The 15,067-nt window shown below is 42.6% G+C and overlaps 1 protein-coding gene across 1 annotated transcript in view; it reads left to right on the plus strand.

Annotated features, from left to right (window-relative positions):
* Positions 1–15,067, plus strand: part of LOC134877163 (nesprin-2) — a 64,241-nt gene that overhangs the window by 43,526 nt on the left and 5,648 nt on the right. The window contains 15 exon segments of the mRNA XM_063902572.1: positions 1,027–1,209; positions 1,346–1,459; positions 2,007–2,161; positions 2,399–2,546; positions 2,824–2,918; positions 3,540–3,764; positions 3,900–4,104; positions 5,857–5,979; positions 6,875–7,030; positions 9,253–9,411; positions 10,540–10,706; positions 13,379–13,541; positions 14,101–14,291; positions 14,539–14,689; positions 14,818–15,000. Of these exon segments, the coding sequence (XP_063758642.1) occupies positions 1,027–1,209; positions 1,346–1,459; positions 2,007–2,161; positions 2,399–2,546; positions 2,824–2,918; positions 3,540–3,764; positions 3,900–4,104; positions 5,857–5,979; positions 6,875–7,030; positions 9,253–9,411; positions 10,540–10,706; positions 13,379–13,541; positions 14,101–14,291; positions 14,539–14,689; positions 14,818–15,000 (2,418 nt within the window).

Here is a 15,067-nt window from a genome sequence, read left to right on the forward strand (position 1 = left end):
AAAGCACATTTTTTATCACGGCTTCTGAAATACAGTGTGTTTGTTCACATACTTTTGTTTTGTTTGAATTAACACATCAATATACCAAAATAAAGCAACAGAAATCTTTAATCTTAGCATTAAGATAAGATGGATCTTTATCAATCTCTGTGGGGAAATGCAGGGGTTTAAAGCACTAACAGAGAGGGTGAAAAACAGATTCACATAAAGTAATACAAGCATTAAAAATACAATTATAGAGTAACTGTTACAACAAGATATCACAACGAGGTATAGCGTTGATCATTTGAATGAACATATTTACATATTTCAGTTCGAAATTGCCTTACTTAAGATGTTCAAACTAGTTTACTAACGTTAAATCATCTGTAAATTGGCAGGGAATAAGCGAATCTGGCTAAACAATTATTTTACAACAAAATGAAGATGATCAAAGTATTCAAGCAACCCTTAAACGATTATTAAGAGCTCAGAAATATTTTAAAAGGTGTAGAACTTTAAATAGTTGAATTGAAATGTCTTTCCGACGTTGTAAAAAGTCATTTAGAAGAAAAAAAAGGACTTGTTTTTTGTACAGATGTGCGTTTTTCTGTCAAACGGACTCACCCTGCACTCTGTTTGACCTTCACATTTTCAGTCAATGCTTTCCCCCCCATTACTGGACAGAAACAGACAAGATGCACTTATTAGCCCGCCTGATCTCATGCACGTTTACCTGTTTCGTCCACCTACTGCACTACCTGTTGTTTTGTACATGAAAAAAAAAAAGCTTTAGAGTTTCCATTTTCTACCCCACTTCAAAACTACCCAAAGCTGAAGCATTTCAACAATTTGTGGACGTTTCTTTTTTTTAAAGAGGAGAAAAAGCTCTACAATGATGTTTTTCAAGATGAGAGATGATGACAACATGTAAAAATGATTAGCACAGTTATCAAATTATATTAAAAGACAGTAAATAAACATATGATTTAAATCTTAATCTCTCCTTTCTTCTAACTGGTAGTTTTTCTCGCACTTTAACATCAGAAGTTGCAGGATGCTGCTGAGGATTTGCAAAGCACTATGGTAGATGTGCTTGCTGCTTCCGAGCCCCTGATTGGACGGCTGGAACCTCTGGCCGCAAATTTAATCCAATCAGAGACCAGACTGTTGTCACGTGACGTTGTGCTGCTGAGCCAGGCGATGTCAGGAAAACAGAAATGTCTTCAGGTGAGGAAGACGACAGAAATATTGTTTAATATTGAAACCTATTTATAATCTGACATCAACATCACCAAAGGTCCAACTGTTGATACTTACAAATGAGTTTAATATTACCAGTATCACATCCCTCTCTTGTTTTCAGGATGATTTGGAGCAAAGGGAACTGTTTCATAGTCGCCTGGAGGCCGTGGATAAGCAGACACAGAACACACAACAGAAACTGAAGACAAGCTTTGAAGACACAGACTCTGTGAAGGTTGGCCCCAATCAAATCGATCAGTTAAATCTAAAGCTGATGGAAGGCATCATCTGCATTATTCATCACAACTCAGTCAAATCTTAACATACAGACAGCGTGACTGAGCAAGAACATTGTTATCTCTAATGATCTTCCAATGCCTATACATCCATTTAGATGTCACAGAAAGAGACACTCCTTATAACTCTAGAACTTGCCTCAAACTCATCATGTTTTTGAGGTTTGTTCTTTAGAATCAAAGTATCTAGTGTTGTTTATGGGTTCATTGCAAACAGGAAATGCTAACCGCTAATTTGGCAGGATTTTATTAGTGCCAAATAAATGTACGCTTAAAGATACATAGCTCAAGTTGTAGCACTAACTGGCTCCAAAGTTAAATTGTACCAGAAAACAACACCTGGGAGATGGCTAACTATAAAGTAGGAGTCGCAAAAATCCATTGATTTGACGTTTTAACTTAGTGTGCAGTTTTCTCCTTCTGTCTGGAGGTGCCCACTTTGAATTGAACATACTCTTTTGTTCTTTTCATTTCTCGGATGTGCAGCTGGTTCTCCTGGAGCTCAGTGATATGTTTCCATTGCTGGTTGACGTCAGGGAGATGAGTGGTTACGTGAGCCTTAACGACCAGGAGAGGCAGAGAGTGCACACGCTCTGCAGGCTCTGGGCTGAATGCATGACTCATGCATCCGACAGGAACAGGTGAGGATTTCAGCTCAGAAAGAAATCCAATCAAGTTGTGTTGTTTCATATTGTTTCTGTTTGAAGATTCACAAAATATTTTTGCTGAAAAGAATATCTGTTATCAATATTTCTTTGTGGGAGCCCTTGAAGTGATTTGAGTATTTCTGGCCTTGTGCTGAAATTTGTAAAAGGCTGTAATGACTCATTTGACTGACCAGGCTAATTGTCATTTTATTTCTCCCTTTTTGTCACCAGAGAGCTGCAGGCCAAGCTTCAGCGTTCCCAGGCCTTTCAGGAGAAGTGTGAGAACCTGACGTCTCTCCGGAAGAAGCTTGAAGATGAATCAATGTCTGAACAACTTCGAAGTTTCTCCAGCCTCCAAGAAATGCTCGCTGTTCATCAGGTACAATCCACTGATGCTCTACATTTCTTTCATTTCAGAGATATTGATTAGATTAGTATCTGAGCAACTGGGACTAGTGCCCCAAACTGTCTCAAATATTACTTTGGTTATTTCAGGACATTAGAAAGCTTTGTAGCAACTTTTTTAAATAGTGAATGTTATTTTGAGGCTGAAAGTTGTCTTGATTGCTCTCACATAATGTTTAGCTTTTGCTTTATCGTCTGACGTAGTCTAATAAATAGTCAAATTCACTTCACACCTGTTGTCTTTCCCACAGAGGCTTCAGACTGACATGATTATTGGACACCAGCTGCTGCAGGCTCTTCTCTGTGATGCAGTCAAGTCCATGGAAAAAGAAACGGGAGAGAAAAGGTATTCAACGGAAAAGTCTTTGAGGGTTTAATATTAAACAAGATCTGTTAAACATATACCAGGCAAAACACTGCCTGGTCAGTAAGGGCTCATCTCCTTCCTCTCCATAATTTCCCTTCTTTTCTTCACCTGTGCCTCCTTTCAGGACTATAATGAGGCTTATCCACCTCTTGAAAGGCTCCTTTAGACTTTAAATTTTGCAGGTTTTGTGTTGATTAGCAGTTGCCTGTGAAGGGACTATGACGAACACATTTTTTATTGTCCTATTCTATGTGTACAAGGACTCCGTATGAAAGAAGCAGGATGTGTGGGATTTGGTTCGAACAACGGGTGGAGGATAGTGTCAAAGTCTTAGTCTCCTCATCTCAATCCAAATGGTGACGGAAAACTACGGTTAAATAATGTCCGGACCTCTAGAGCCAGTATTTTGTTTGTCCTCTTTGAGCTACTGTAGAATCAAGGCGGTATTGAAAGAGCTTATTTGAAGCTAATGGAAACCTCTATAATGAACCTTTAACCTAAGGTCCATTTCTTCTGATGGATCTCTGAATTATTCCAATTATTGAATGGTTGTGTTTTCCCAAATACAACAACGTGTTGTCTCTCGTGTTGCTTCTTCAGTTCTCAACTCATGGCCCAGGTGACTTCTCTGAGGGAGAGCTGGGTAAAGTCCGTGGCTCTGGCTGGAGAGCGCAGGTCCTTTATAAAAGAGCAACTGGGCGAGTGGAGAGTGTACCGTCGTGGCTCCAGACTGATGTGGAAGCTGCTGAGAGACGTTGACCCGTTACTGCCGCCTGCTGGACCCGCTGTGTGTCCGCTGCACCAGCTCCGAAGCTGCGCCGATGATCACCAGGTAAGGGTGAAGGGATACCAGTGAGTGTGTGGAGTAACATTAACTCACAAGACACCATATGTTGTCATTGTGAAAGAGACAATGAGGTTTCAAAGTCAAATTTGATGCTAAACATTGGGTTTCTCATCTTTCCAAGTGTGTGAAGACGCTCTGGGTCTGCACTCCACCGTGTGCACCCAGACGCTGGAGGCTGGCAGACGGTTGTGTGAAAGCACGACAGAGACTGAGTGTCACAGCCGGCTGCAGGCGGAGCTGCAGACCCTGCAGGATGCCTGGGATCGAACCGCCACACTGCTGGAGAGGAGGGGAGGCCTGGTCAACACAACACTCCAGGTGACATTTCCATTCAATACCATCACTCTTTTACTTATAATTTTCCTTTTAGGTTAAGTTTTACATAAGTTATTTTAATGTTTGACAATAAAATATGTTTTATTATTGATCGTTCCCGCAAACTGGGAAATCTAAACTCATTTTTTAGACATTGCACTCCAGATACCTCAATCAGAACCCCTAAAATATTAGCGTTTCAAAATAAAAGACTTGAAATTAAATAATCATTGTCTAGTCTATGAATTTTACTAAATCATGGAACAATATAATATAAACTCTTCAGTCTCCTACATCCTAAGGACAGTTAGGATTTCTTAAATGTCCGAGGAATGATCTTAACTGACTGGCAAACAAGCATAAACCAGTATTCAGAAATACTTTTTTAATGCTGCAGGGAAAGTTAGATCAGTCAGCTCGTCCTTAACAGGAAGCAGAATCCACATTTTTGTGTATTCTGTAGCTATGGAGCATGTGTTACAGAATTAACAAGGGAATTTCAGCTTTACAGTACATGACCCATATCCAGGATCTGATCCTACTCCACACACACACACACACGCAACCTGGTGTGTTGCCCTGGCACCGACCTCATGCTAAGAAGGATCAAAGAGAAGCTCAAATCGGTCCATGATCCACATCAGTGTCTGTGCCTGTCATTCCATCACTGTACACGGCTCTGCTCAAACACAGTCCAGAGAAAGATTATGCAGATGAAGTGATTTATACCAAGCAGGCAGAAACACTGATTGGTTGATGCTTGAAATGATGGCCGTTCTGCCTCCGATCTGACTGATCACGGAGCTGTGTTGACTACAGTGTCTGATTGTTTTGGAGTCCAGGGAAAGGAAAGGTCAGGGAAAGTTTTGTAAACCCCTTTAAGCTAAACAGGATCCTGCCGGGGGAAAGGAAATCCCTCCGAGCAACAAGTCAAAGATCACAGCGAGAAGCTTTAATGCAACCGACTGACTTCATTCACTGTCATCATAAAATACTCCATAAAGATTTGAGTGTTTACAAAGATGCTGGGTTTTTTGCTCCATTAAAGTGTGGATTTTTTGAGCTTGTGACCATACCTTGGACTTGTGTTACCTGAACAGTATAATGTAGGTCCTTTGAACTTTTGACGTCAATAGTTAGGTTTCACAAAGCTTTCTTTCAGCATCAGGAGGATTTATGTTTGTGGAAATATGTATTTTACGGAACAGAGAAGGCTTTGTGCGATTCTGCCCTTTGCACCGTTCTGTAAACCCATTTTTCGAAAGCACACCTTATTGTTTCACATCACTTTAAGGCAAAGGCACCAGAAGCAAAATCATAACATGTTGTACTCCTAATATGACAAGTAGAGAAGTAGATTTCCTCTGCAGAGATGAATGTTTTAAAGATGTGATTAACAAAATGTAGTTCCTTCATATAAACCATTTAGGATTTTTCATAACACGTCAGGTCCAGATCTTCTGGTTAAACTTTACAGGTTTTTATTCGACTAATTCTATATTTATACAGACAAGGTAAACAAAAGTATTTGAAAGATGAGGGCAGAGAGCATAGCTTGAAAAGAAAAAAGCTCTCTGAGTAATCCAAATTCAACATTTCTGGTGAAAGACCTTAAATATTATGGCGAAATAACTTCAATGATTTGAAAGAAACACATGATTTGTAACCGAGGAATGAAAGTCAATATCAAAGAGTAGTTATAAGTTTCATTTAACATCCAAAAAACATATTTCCTGTGCTCTGCTGTTTATTCAGAAGTGGTCTCAGTGTGAGGACAGGGTAAGGAGCATCACGTCTGAGCTGGATGAGCTGAACACGACGCTGAAACAGCCGCTGCCTGAGAGAGCGCCGGACTCTGAGGCCCAGACACACATTCAGGTGATCACAACACAGCCGTGTGGAACCTTGACGTGTTACTTTTCCTAACTACTGGATGAATAATAACATAGGTCACAACACCAGTAACCCACACTGTAGGGAAGACCTTTACTGGGCCCTGAATAGGAGAACAGTGACTCAGATAATGATCTTTTGTCCCTGATATGGAGATCTGTGGCTGTGATTCTCTTCGCAAAATCGCAGCTTTTAAGTTGAAGCGTTGAGCACTAGAATTATCCAAAAACAAGGTCAGAAATGTAATGATGAATAATGTTTGATTGTATAGATTTTTACCAACTACTGGAGAACATTTTGTACACAGAAGTCTTGCACAAAACTGCCAGAGTTCCTATAGTTCCTCCTGTTGTCTGAAAACCCTTTGCTGAAACGGAGCCGGAACCCATTAAGGGATCATTTTCAGATAAAAAAAGAATTGTCATCTAATATCTAAATTGTTTCCTATCCATGCTTCATTTGGTAGGAGGCACTGAAGTGTTCATGCTGTAATCTAAAAATCAACTTGTCATGGTTTAATATAGAAATTGCAAACCATATTGGAGTCATTAGGCTGGAACTCATGGATCAGCCTGCATGGAATAAAGTTTGCTTCCATGCATCAGCAGCACCGGTCAGCTGCAGACTGGCCAAAGTTCCCCCATTAGTAGCTCCCCCCCACATCCCACCACAGCGCCTCTGAGTTTACCCCCCTTTCCCTTATTTAATGCCCTCATGCTTTCACTCCCCTCCCCCTTTCTACCCCTTCTCCCCTCCCCCTGTCCCCTGCACAGCCCTTTAATCTGGACGGTCAGAGCCAGAAAGAGCTATAGAAGTGTGTGAGCATGCAGCTTGTGCATGGCTGTCTGACCGCCTGTCGCTGTGTGTTTGTGTTATGCAGGAGACAGACTTCTCTCTGCAGCGTTTGACCGGTGGATTTAGAGAACTGGCCACCATGAAGACGGACCTGACCCAGTACGTTGCCGCCGGTGACTCGGCTCTGCTGGAGCAGCAGCTGGAGCAACTCCACGGCCAATGGGAAGAGCTGTGTACCAAGGTGAGAGCTGATGGAAAAAGAAATATAGAAACAGAGAGAGGCCATGAGCTGAAGTAGAGAAAGGGAGAGCCTGCAGATGGTGCAGGTGGAGAGGAAGGGGAAGAGAGGAAGCGAGGGAGGGAAAAGTTGCTTCCAGCAGTGTCTTGGCGCTGACCAGCAGCACAAAGCCTCTGCACCACTGGGTCTGAACACACACACACACACACACTCACACTCTTGCACACTCATTTGTTTGACAAAAGAGCAACATGTGGGAGGGAAAATTACCACATCGTTTCCTCTTATCCTGTAACAACTCGCCTACATGCGGGTCCAATTAGTTTGTTCTTTTAACATTTCTTCAGAAAAGTGACAAAACTTGAGCTTATTATTTGAGTTAGATGCATGCTGTTTGAAAGCTCTGGCTTTAGCTGCTTTATAGCATTCCAAATGGAGCTCTTTAAGCTTCTTCCTGCACTTTGTCCAAAGTTTTGAAATACTTGACTGTGTTTCAGGATGTAATTAGCTCCTGCCTTGGATTCAGTGCTTCCAGAACCATCATATTAACTCTCAGGCTCTACAGTATGTGCACAGGCTCAAATTCCTACAGTTAAATCTCCAGGCTGAAACACAACAGACTTTTGTTCTTTACAAACCAACCATAATGACATGCTTCAGATTTTTTGGTGGGTGATTTGGGTTATAGGGTAATTGGCTGCCGTGTTAATTGGGTCCCCAGTTACAGCGGCCGCTCCCACCTGCTCCTGTGTTGGCAGGCGTTACTGGGATTCTCAGCAGCAGCATGTTTCTGTTGATGTTTCTTCTGTATGTTATAGTCTCTTTATTATCTGTTTGAGTATGGAAGCTGCTCCTCCTATCAAATCCTTCTTATGTTTGTTACTAAACAGTTCCTGAGCTCATACATGCATGCTATCGATACTGTAGGTTGGGTCATATTTGTGTCTTATAATATTAAACGTCTTTGTTGCTGGATAATGAAACTACTGCTCAGGTTATTTAAGAAAGCACAGACTTATTTCAGTTGGTTGTTTTATCACACACAAGATATTCATCCCTTTTAATTCTTGAAATGGCCGGAGGGGATCTGAGCCTCAGCAGAGTGCTCTGCACTGCTAACAGGTTGCAGGTGGGGGAGCCACTGGAAGGGGTCCGTTGAGCAGATGGCCTGGCTGAGCTAAAGGGATTCAGGGGACGGGCTCTATTGTTCCAGGGGAAGCACAAAGTCCTCACAGGGTGACAGCAGTTCACAATGCACCCTAAATTCACCAGACAAGCGGTGTTAGTGCATTAAAACCAAACAGGGCTCATTGAAATGAAATAAATGCCAGAGAGGAGTAAAATATAGCCGGTTTCAAACATGCCCCGAGGGCTCGCTAAGCCCTTTAACCTCAAAAAGATCATCAGCCCCCTCCTCAGAGATGTAACGGGGTGTTTTCATGGCGTTAAGCTGTCATTAGGAAAATGGACCTTGTTAATTTTATCAAACAGCCAGAGCCCCTCTGGGATTTCCTCTCAATCCAGTTGATTACTGGCTCTGATGGAGATTAAATGGCCCTGGTAATATATGAAAACACTTAATATTCAGTTCATTTGGCTGTTTTTTCATCCACTTGTGGGTAATCTGTTTTGATCTGTTTCTCTGCACTCATTTACCACGTTATGTAGATCAGTGTCTCAGCCGGCAGTGATATCATTCAGTATCCATAGTTCCGCTGCTGGGAGGCTTCTGTTTGTGCACGTCAGACAGTTGAGACCTTATGTGCAGTTAAAGTAAATCTGGACATGAGTAGAAGTACATTTGTAACTGATACACGTTTGTGTTGCTGGTGTAAATGTTGTCCGGTTGATGGTTTGTTTAAATAGTATGAATCATGTTTAGTTATTGGTGTTGACAACGCACCATAACACCTGGTTTGGTTTCATCTTGTTCCCCTAAACTTCCCTAAAGGTTGGTCGTGAAGATATATAAGCAATAGTTTTATCAGCCGTGTATAATTTGAGAATCAAATGCACTGTTTGTGACTCGTAGTGTTAGATCTCCTGCCAGAAATACAAAGGTTGTTATGACTTTATTAGCTAATGGCATTGCAGTAGGGAGCTTTAATATATTTATACCCCTGTGTTGTCAAATCATAACAAGATGATTATCCGTATTCTGATACCTACTCTGATGTTCATCTCCCTGCCATGAAGTCTCTAAATGCCCTTCTGACTCTGCTCAGGTATCCGTGCGCAGACAGGAAATCGCAGACCGCCTCAATGCCTGGACTATCTTCAACGACAAGAACAAGGAGTTCTGTGATTGGCTGACTCAGATGGAGAACAAGGTGTGCCACAGCGGAGATCTGAGCATCGAGGAAATGGTGGAGAAACTGAAGAAGGTACAAGATCTCATGAAGTGTAATATCTTCCTATACATATAATATGTTGTCATGTGCAAAACTTCAAAAACACACACATTAGAGTTCAAACAGAACACCGTTTGTGTCAGAGACCCTGAAGATGAGTTTTTGAGATGATCATGAGTGGTATGTTTGTATTACTTTGGTTAAAAGAGGACACTTTAAAGAGTTTGAAATATGAATGCTGGATTACATAGCAGGTTTTATTCCCTCTGCATCCTCCTGTGCTCATGCATACAGGATTGTTCTTGCTCATTATTCCAACACTTAGTGTAATTCCCACGATGCAGGCCTTGTTTACCTCTTGTGTAGGTTAACCTCCATACATGCATGGTGCTGTTTACAGCAGATGGTGGCCTGGAATGGAAGGACTGCGCCGGCCCTTTGTTCTCACTCAACAGTTGTCCTTTCAGTGACTGAAAGCCTTTTGTACCTTCCTGTGTCATCATGAGGCATGCCCATTTACTCAACTAGATAATAATTGGTCTGAACATTGCAGTGTTTTTGTTTAGGGCTGTTAGATGAGATGAGAGAATTGGTGGCACTTGAGAGTCCCCTTTTAATTATTTGGGAGTGAAAGAGGGCAATTCCTGGTGATACCACACTGCTGCAGGGCATGAGAACAGGTGTTCAGCAGGATAGATGAACGGGACACTTGAGAGTAGAAGTGTGTGCTTGACCCTTTAAAGCTTTTCCTCTCTTTATCATAAACGTAACTTGAATTCCTATTGTTGTGTTTTGCTGCTGATGTAAAGCTCTTATTGACACGAGTAGGTCAAATTAAAAGTGTATAATTCTCTTACTTTTGATGCAATGCTCCAAAGTGATCACAGATTGGCTTTATGAGTATAGAAACACGCATTAAAATAATGATATGCTTCATCAAAAAGTCATGTTTCCTACTCAGGCTGAGACATAAATCCATGGTTTACAGGGATTTAATAATGCTCTGTATAAAATAATGAAAAATACCTTTATTTTTAAACACAAATAAAACAAAAGTCCATTAAGTTCCAGTATGCATTCTTTGTGAGGTGTATTTCTGCTTTTCCTTCAGTGCATGGTGTTCATAAAGCAGCAATACTTTATCATGTCACGCTTTCACAGGACTGCATGGAGGAGATCAACCTGTTCAGTGAGAATAAAAGCCACCTGAAGCAGCTGGGGGAGCAGCTGCTGTCGGCCAGCGACGAGGCCAAGCAGACGCAGGTACACGACTCTCTGCAGGAGGTCAACCAGCGCTGGCACAACCTCTTCCACAACATCGAGGCCAGGTGAGACGCAGACAGCTGCCAGAGAGGCTGGGAGCAGAGTTAGGAGCCCGCTTACATGCATGTGTGTTTTTAATCCAAGGTTTTTACAGAAGACTAGGCGTGCATGATTTGGGGGAAGACAAGAAATGGCGATTATATTGACTGACCTTTCATACTTATTGCATAGGATCTTATCTATATTAAGTCTAAGAGAATACCACGTACAGTACCACCTCACATTAGCCCTCCGCACAAGCATCTTTTATTTTCATACTCTATATTGAAGCATCATTATGGGATATAAGGCTTTGAATTAAACAGGAGCTCTGATGTACATCCACCCAGCTGCTGTCTCATGAGCAGGGCTCTGCAGCTGTCAGGAAGACATGGTTTGTGATGTACAGACTGTAGGGTAAGCCCCGTGATGAGGAGCTGTCCCCACAGACAGATGGAGGGTCCTGTGGACGAGCTGCAGATACAGACATACCAAGCCCCCCACCCCCCACCCCACCCCACCACCAACAGAACCACCATGTGCTTACGTCTCAGACAGTACCATATGTTAACCCATGTCCAAACTGACTCCCCCGCTTTTCTTAGTCTGTCAGAGTGGGATGACATGAGGGAGGGGTGTGTACAGGGGGGGGGGGGGTATGTCGGCATGCATTAATCGCTGATCCTCAAAATTAGCTCCCCTCCAGATTTCAGGGGTCTTGATCCCGTGCCGTGAATTCTTGACATTTTTATATTTCTTTTATATATAGATTAATTTTGATTCAGTCTCAAACCCCATCACGTGAGCTGCTCATATGGTATGCATGCAACATGAAAAATACTCCAAACGGAGAAATACAAACAATTTTAGGTGATTGTTATCCTATGATTATAGATCTGCAACAACAAAACAACCCAGATATCCCAGAGAGACACAAGTAATACAAATGTATGTTCTATTGTCTTTTCAGGCTCTTAAAGTTGGGTTATACATCAATAACCCTTTCACAGTGAGAGCTTTTTACCCGCTGCAGGCTATTCATTTTATTAAAATGATCTAAGCCCTCTCAAAACCTCAATAACAGTCCCTGAAAACATGGATTACATTTCCAAAGTTTCTGCAGCAACCAAACATAACAACACAAAATCATTTCCAAGACGCTGTAAAACAAAATCCTTCTTATTTCGTCTAGAAGTTCCTTAAAATATGAAGCTAGACGTTTAAACTAGGAGAGAAAACCTCACCCTTTTCCTTTGAGTAAAGAACTAGTGCAGTGAAACATCTCTAGAGTCTTTATGCTTTAAAATCAGCAGCTAGCGACGCCTCATTTGATGCGATGACGTAATGAAGTGTAATTCAGTGTGTAAAAGTCAAATGATACCTTAGCCACTGACGGAGCACATGAGCATTAACGTGACAGAGTAACTCCGGGCCCTCCTGTGGTCCGCTGCACTTTGTAACTCTGTCCATATATCCTCACTTATCCTCGGCTCTTTCTGCTCCCCTTCTCCCCTTGTCCTTTTTTTCCTCGGCGAGGACCCCTGACTGGGTTTTGTGTCTTTGTTCGGGCCCCAGCATGCGGCTGCTGTCCTTTGTTGGGGTGTCAGAGGTAGAGAGGCAGAGAGAGAGGGACGGAGACAATTTAGATGACAAGGATGGTAGTATCTGCAGAGAGGAAGGGGACAGAATTTACACTGCCATTATGTCTTCATCACACGGGCAGAAACATGAAGCTGCATTCATTACACGCACAAACATCCACCGGCTCAACACTGCACCTCATTCCTGAACTTTAGCTAAGTTTTGATCAGAGTGTTGCTACTTTTGCTTTCTTTTATCAACAAATGCCACATTTCTTGGTTGTTTATTGTTGTCTTAACACAAGCTGCTTTTTCATAAACCATCGACAAACCATTAACTCAAGTCCATTACCTCGAGTACCTCTTGAAGGAATGGCATCTGGTCTTTGATGTAAACCCGATAATAAGAGATCTCACAAACACTCAACTTGTCTATCGTCGTCCCAACGTCCGGCATCTGTTGAGAGTCTTTCATACACACTTCAGCCCCTCACTCTGTTTTAGAGCGTCTCCCTGCTGGACCCCGACAGCAGAGGAAGGATCAAATGAGGAAATTAACTCAAACTCCCAAACGGGCACACTTCAGGCTTTCAGAGGGCTCGCATTGTCCCAAGCGTTGCTATGACACCCGTCAGTGCGGTGCAGTGTGTGTGTGTGTGTGTGTGTGTGTGTGTGTGTGTGTGTGTGTGTGTGTGTGTGTGTGTGTGTGTGTGTGTGTGTGTGTGTGTGTGTGTGTGTGTGTGTGTGTGTGTGTACGAGGCAGCCAGTCTCCATGGTAACTTTACCAGTTCTATTGTAGGATACCTGAGACAGTTTTAAGATATTTCAAGTTCTTCTTTCTTTCTCTTTGTTTCTCATTTCTCTATTTTTACCTCTTTTTCTTTGGTCTTTCTGGTCTTCTTCTATCCGTCGTTGTTGTGTTTCTTGTCTTTTTTTAATTACTTTTATCTGGTCAGGGTTATAAACATTCATCTGATACAAAGAGAGGAGATGGTCTGATTTAGCTGCTAGCTCTGTCACAAAATATCTACTTTATGTAATCCCAATTGATGGTAAATGTTTACTAAATAGGACATTTTGGATGCTTTTGTAAAGCAGTGTGTGTTGTGTGTGTTTAGGGTGAAGAAGCTGAAGGAGACTCTGGCGGCGGTGCAGCAGCTCGATAAGAACATGAGTAACCTCCGATCCTGGCTCTGTCGCATCGAAGCCGATCTGTCCCGCCCCGTCACCTACAGCGTGTGCCACCACCAGGAGATCCAGAGGAGGCTGGCCGAGCAGCAGGTACACACACACACACACACACACACATTGTTATTTCTGAGGTAGTGCAGCAGAGGTTTAAACTCTGTGGAATTTAGTTTTTGAACTCTAAATGATGTCTGAAATGACCTCTTTCTTTTCTTTGAATTATTTCTGTTTATTTCTTGTTCTGTTTTTCACTTCTATTTTCTTGTTCTGTTTTTCACTTTCTTATCACTTCTTTTTTTGTCTCCTTTTTTATTAATGTTTTATTATTATTTTAATTTGAGAAGAAATGTTAAACTTTCTGTTTCTGTTTTGTGTTATTATTCCTGTTGTCTCTTTGTCTTTCATTAAAGTCTGTATTGTTATATTTTAATGTAATATTCTGCTCACACAGTTGTTTTCCTGCCCACTGTCACTCCCACTAACTCTTTGTCTCTCTTTATGATTAATAATTCATACCTGTCCTTTGTTTAATTTTGGGAGTGGGTGGTCTCCTGCAGCCCTCCGTCTGTGTGTCTGTGAGCTGATGTTTACCACACGCGTTCACTGGCATGTCCTGATGTCTGTCCTCATGTCCGTCCATGTGTCTGTGCAGGAGCTGCAGAGGGACATCGAGCAGCACACGGAGGGCGTGGCGTCGGTGCTCAGCCTGTGCGACGTCCTGCTGCGGGACGAGGACGCCGCCGGCGGCACCGAGCCCGAGAGCGACTCGCTGCAGGAGACCAGCCACAGCCTGGACCAGCGCTGGAGGGCCATCTGCTCCATGGCCCTGGACAGGAGGCTCAGGTAGGAACTCACACACATTATTATATTGTATATCATCATTTAAATGATGTTACACTGCTTTATTAAACAGACTAAGCTGATTAATTCATAAATACATATTGAGGGTTGTAAGTAGGCATGAATCGTGTCTATTTAGGTTGTTTCTTATCATCAAAATGTTTAATCCTAGTTTAAATGATTACGGATTTTTATTTAAAGAGAGAGGATTTCTTTGAGTAACTCTAACCACAACCCGATCTGTCTGTAGGATCGAGGAGACCTGGAGACTCTGGTGTAAGTTCCTCGATGACTACTCGCGGTTTGAGGATTGGCTGAAGATGGCCGAGCGCACCGCTGCCAACCCCAACTCCGCAGACGTCCTGTACACGGTCGCCAAGGAGGAGCTCAAGAAGTTCGAGGTCAGTAGTGAGGTCGACAGACGGATCAGATGGGAGGAAGTTCCGTTTGTGATTGCTTGTTGTACTATTGTATCCCTTATTATTTTCTACATGATCGTGGCTCATCCCTCTTCCCCTGTTCTTTTTAGGGCTTCCAAAGGCAGATTCATGAGCGCCTCACACATCTGGAACTGGTGAACAACCAGTACCGCCGCCTGGCCCGGGAGAACCGCACAGACCGAGCCAGCCAGCTCAAAGTCATGGTCCACGAGGGGAACCGACGCTGGGACACGCTGCATCGGCGAGTGGCAGCCATCCTCCGCAGACTCAAGGTAGAGACAGGGACAGAGGGCGAGACAGGGCCTCCCTGTCAATGACCTACTGTTAGAGGTCATAAAA

The sequence above is a fragment of the Eleginops maclovinus genome, chromosome 15 (assembly GCF_036324505.1).
Source record: "Eleginops maclovinus isolate JMC-PN-2008 ecotype Puerto Natales chromosome 15, JC_Emac_rtc_rv5, whole genome shotgun sequence".
NCBI classification, from domain to species: Eukaryota; Metazoa; Chordata; class Actinopteri; order Perciformes; family Eleginopidae; genus Eleginops; species Eleginops maclovinus.